The sequence below is a fragment of the Nannospalax galili genome, unplaced genomic scaffold (assembly GCF_000622305.1).
Source record: "Nannospalax galili isolate Female #2095 unplaced genomic scaffold, S.galili_v1.0 scaffold543, whole genome shotgun sequence".
Classification (NCBI taxonomy): Eukaryota; Metazoa; Chordata; class Mammalia; order Rodentia; family Spalacidae; genus Nannospalax; species Nannospalax galili.
The window spans coordinates 4,721,701-4,725,172 of NW_008352270.1; the positions used below are offsets into that span (position 1 = coordinate 4,721,701).

At 41.0% G+C, this 3,472-nt stretch overlaps 1 protein-coding gene and 1 non-coding gene across 3 annotated transcripts in view; both read right to left on the minus strand.

The window, feature by feature from the left end:
• Positions 1-3,472, minus strand: part of Wdr64 (WD repeat domain 64) — a 159,834-nt gene that overhangs the window by 17,094 nt on the left and 139,268 nt on the right. For both annotated transcript variants that reach the window (XM_029554115.1, XM_008849176.1), the window contains 2 exons: positions 2,139-2,197; positions 931-1,040 (listed from right to left, as the gene is read on the minus strand). In XM_029554115.1, coding sequence (XP_029409975.1) covers positions 931-1,040; positions 2,139-2,197 — 169 coding nt within the window. The remainder of the gene's footprint in view (positions 1-930; positions 1,041-2,138; positions 2,198-3,472) is intronic.
• LOC115066994 lies at positions 681-871 on the minus strand. The gene has a single exon (XR_003846433.1). It is a non-coding gene; the product is annotated as a U2 spliceosomal RNA (small nuclear RNA).

A 3,472-nucleotide genomic window follows, 5' to 3' on the forward strand; every position in this document is an offset into this window, starting at 1 on the left:
CATCGGAAAAAACCACCAAAGGTCAATCGTAATCTATGATTAGAATTCTTTGGGATGAGAGTCAGCCCAAGAGTCAAAGTCCACTTGGATGATTCGATCTGTTTCATTTCTCAACCTTCTCCCTCCCTCCCCCCTCCCTCTCTCCCTCCTCCCTCCCTTCCCCGTCCCTCCTTCCCTCCCCCTCCCTTCCTTCCTTGCTTTTCTCCTTCTTCCCTTCCTCTCTTCTTTTTCCTTCTTTCTTCCTGACAATGTTTCACTATGTCTCCCAGTCTGGCTACAGATTCCTGGGTGTGAGAGATCCTCTTGCTTCTCTTCCCCCCAGTACCTGGGACTGCAGGCACGGAGAGCTCCACCTGGCTCAATGTGCTCTCCTGTGGCTACATTTTACCCAGAGCTTCCTTCTGTGGCCTCCCTTGGTTGAGTCTAGTCTTTAGGCTGCCTATCCTGCTTGATTCTTTGAAATGATCTTACAAAACCCACTTCTACTGAAAATGCTTGTCAACCTTTTTTTTTGTCAGACTCTTTAAAATAGATGAGTGCAACACCTCATTTCCCTGTATATATATATAAAAAAAAGTCCAAGTTGGGGAGGATCTTCTCCAAGCTCCTTTCTATAAGTTTAAGTTTTACTATAAATTTATTTTAATAAACTTAACAAAATGGCATTTTTAAGTCCCCTGAGGGAGTACACCCTTTAAGGAGGCAGGGGGACTGCATCAGGCCCAGGCATGGAGCGGATGGAGCAAGGTCTAATTCTATCTTCTTGCTCAAAAGTCCATTTAAATAGTGTTCTCAGATAGAAGACATAGCAGATACTAAACTGAGAAGACCAATACTATACTTGATCTTAGCCCAAAGACTGAAAAGCATTTTAACCAAATACATCAACATTAGCATAAAATCTTATAGGATGGGACCATCTTGGATTACCTCACAGAGCCATCGATGGAGGCAGTGAGCACCAGCTGCTTGTCCTCCACGTAGATCACTTGAATAATTTCTAAAGAATGAGCACGCCAGGAAAGCAGCTGCTTGAATTTCTAGATAGCAACAGTAAGACATATCTCTTGGAATAAGTAAAAAAATATAATCTTAAAATGATTTCACATTAAAGAGCTACATTTATGAGTGGGTGGTATAGATGGTGATGGAGTCTATACTCCAGTTAGCTTCTCTATTGCTTACTGAGATACCAAAGCAATTCTCATGTTAGAGACTTATTACTTTGCACATACCCATGTTGGAGGAAGGAGCTTATGTCTTTGGTAATTTATCATGGACTTGGGGATTAGCTCTTTATTTATTGGATGGTTGATAGATGATGAGATTAAAAAAAAAACCTCCACATTAGGAGAAGGCTATGGGAGACACAGTGAAGATCATCAGGAATGAGGGAAAGCAGAAGTGGGAGGTGAAAGTCAAGGAGAAGGTTGGCGATTATTATTGGAAAATTTTATCTAGAGAAAGCAGTGACTGTTTTGTCCTTGGAGTGGGGTTTGGGGGAGGAGCATGTACTACAAGGAGTTTGTAGAATGAGTGGCTACAGCTCATTCTCTTTCAAAAATACCATGAGGGCTAGTCACTTTTTATTTATCCTCAAGTTTGGAGCCCCTTAAGGGGCCTCAGAAGGCCTTTCTACATTTTGTGGACTAGAGTGTTTAGCAGGTGCTCTTTCCACAGTAATATCCTTTTGTATGTTTCTCTCTACCCATCAGTGAACACTCTAGGCGGAGCTTTTCCTGGGTCATCTACTAGGGACATTTGTGTGACCAGTGTCCAAGGAGCTTGCAGTTCTCCTATGCATATCCTATTCTTTGAGACTTCAGGAAGGGTTAAGAATAAATTCTCCTAATTTGTTAGAGTTCTGGCTCAGTTTCCTTCAGCTGTTCTTAGAGAGCCAGGATTAAAATCTGCATCTTTTACTTCATATTGTTTCAGAGCTGTTCAAGAGTGTTTGATCACCCAAGATTTCTTTCTCTATCTGAAGATGAAATTTCCTTAGGCAAATGTTTGTGTCACATAGTTTAAGCTTCAATAGTACAGACACCAAGAACTTAAGGTATGTTTGCATTTCCATCTTTTGCAGTATCTAGAGAAATACTCAATAAACATGTTAAGTGGAAAACTAAAGTTCATACCTTTTCATCATGAGGTGTATCCATGAAGGAACTAATACTGCAAAGGATAACATGTCCTTCTGTATAAAATTTAAACATTCAGATCCTTAATTAGATACTACATTCTTTAAGTAAATACTCCCCACAATGCTAAGTCATTTTGATTCAGGCATTTATGTTAGTAGATAGAATAGAATCTGAGAAACCAGACATAAAAGAAGAAATTTGGGGGCTGGTGATATAGCTTGTACCATGGTTGTCTAGCATGAGTGAAGTCCTGGGTTTGATCTCCAGCACTGCATAAAGCCAGGTGTGGTGGTATCTGCCTGTAATCCCAGCACTCAGGAGGTAGAGGCAAGAGGATCAGTATTCAAGGTCATCCTTGGCTATATAGCAAGTGTGAAGTCAGCTTGGGCTTCATGAAACTCTATCTCAAATTAAAAAGGGAAATTTCAGGGGTAAACCTACTACTATTAATTTGCTAAATGTGTCCTCTAAATTTATGTCTCTCTACCATAGGTTAGCTCTCAGACAAAGATGTTTCTTTGTAGAGTGGACAGCTGTTAATTCAGAATCTCACAGTTGGTCAAAGTGCAGAGAATAAATGTCTATTGGTGCTCAGCCATAAATGGGACATCTATATCACACCCCATCCCCCAAAGGACCAGAGATCATCATGGAAAGGGGTTGGATAGATAATATGAGCCAGAGGTTGGAGAGGACTGGAATGAAACAGTATCTTCTGGAAATGACAGGTCTACTGCATTCATGAACTCACAGCATCTGTGGTTGGCTTCACAAGGCCTGCATAAGATCAAGCCAGTCAACAGACGTGTGCATGTGCGTGTGTGTGTGTGTGTGTGATGAGCCGCCCCTGCTGCTGAGGAACTATTGACAATTAATGGCTTCTAGAGAAGGGAAAGGAAGTTTTCTTCAAAGATGTGGCTCCTGGTAGGTTGACTACTCTCCTGTGTTCAGCCCCACACCCATGTTCAGGCACAGAAAATTTGAGGGCCAGTGAAATTACCCTGCATGATGCTATAGTGGTGGATACGTGGCATTATACCTTTGCCCAAACCTTAAAGATGTTCCCCACCAGGAGTGAATCCTGATATATCTGTAGGCTATCTGGTGCAGGATGGGCAGTGTGTGTTTGCAAAGTGGCCAGAGATGTATGGGAACTCAATCATTTCACTTAAATTTTACTGCAAACCTATAACTTATCTTGAAATAAAGCCAATTTTAAAAACTTAAAACACCAACTAGTGATGCCTAGCATTGACTGATTTAAAATACTTGGATAGCAACTTCTTTTCTTTCTTTCTTTCTTTCTTTCTTTCTTTCTTTCTTTCTTT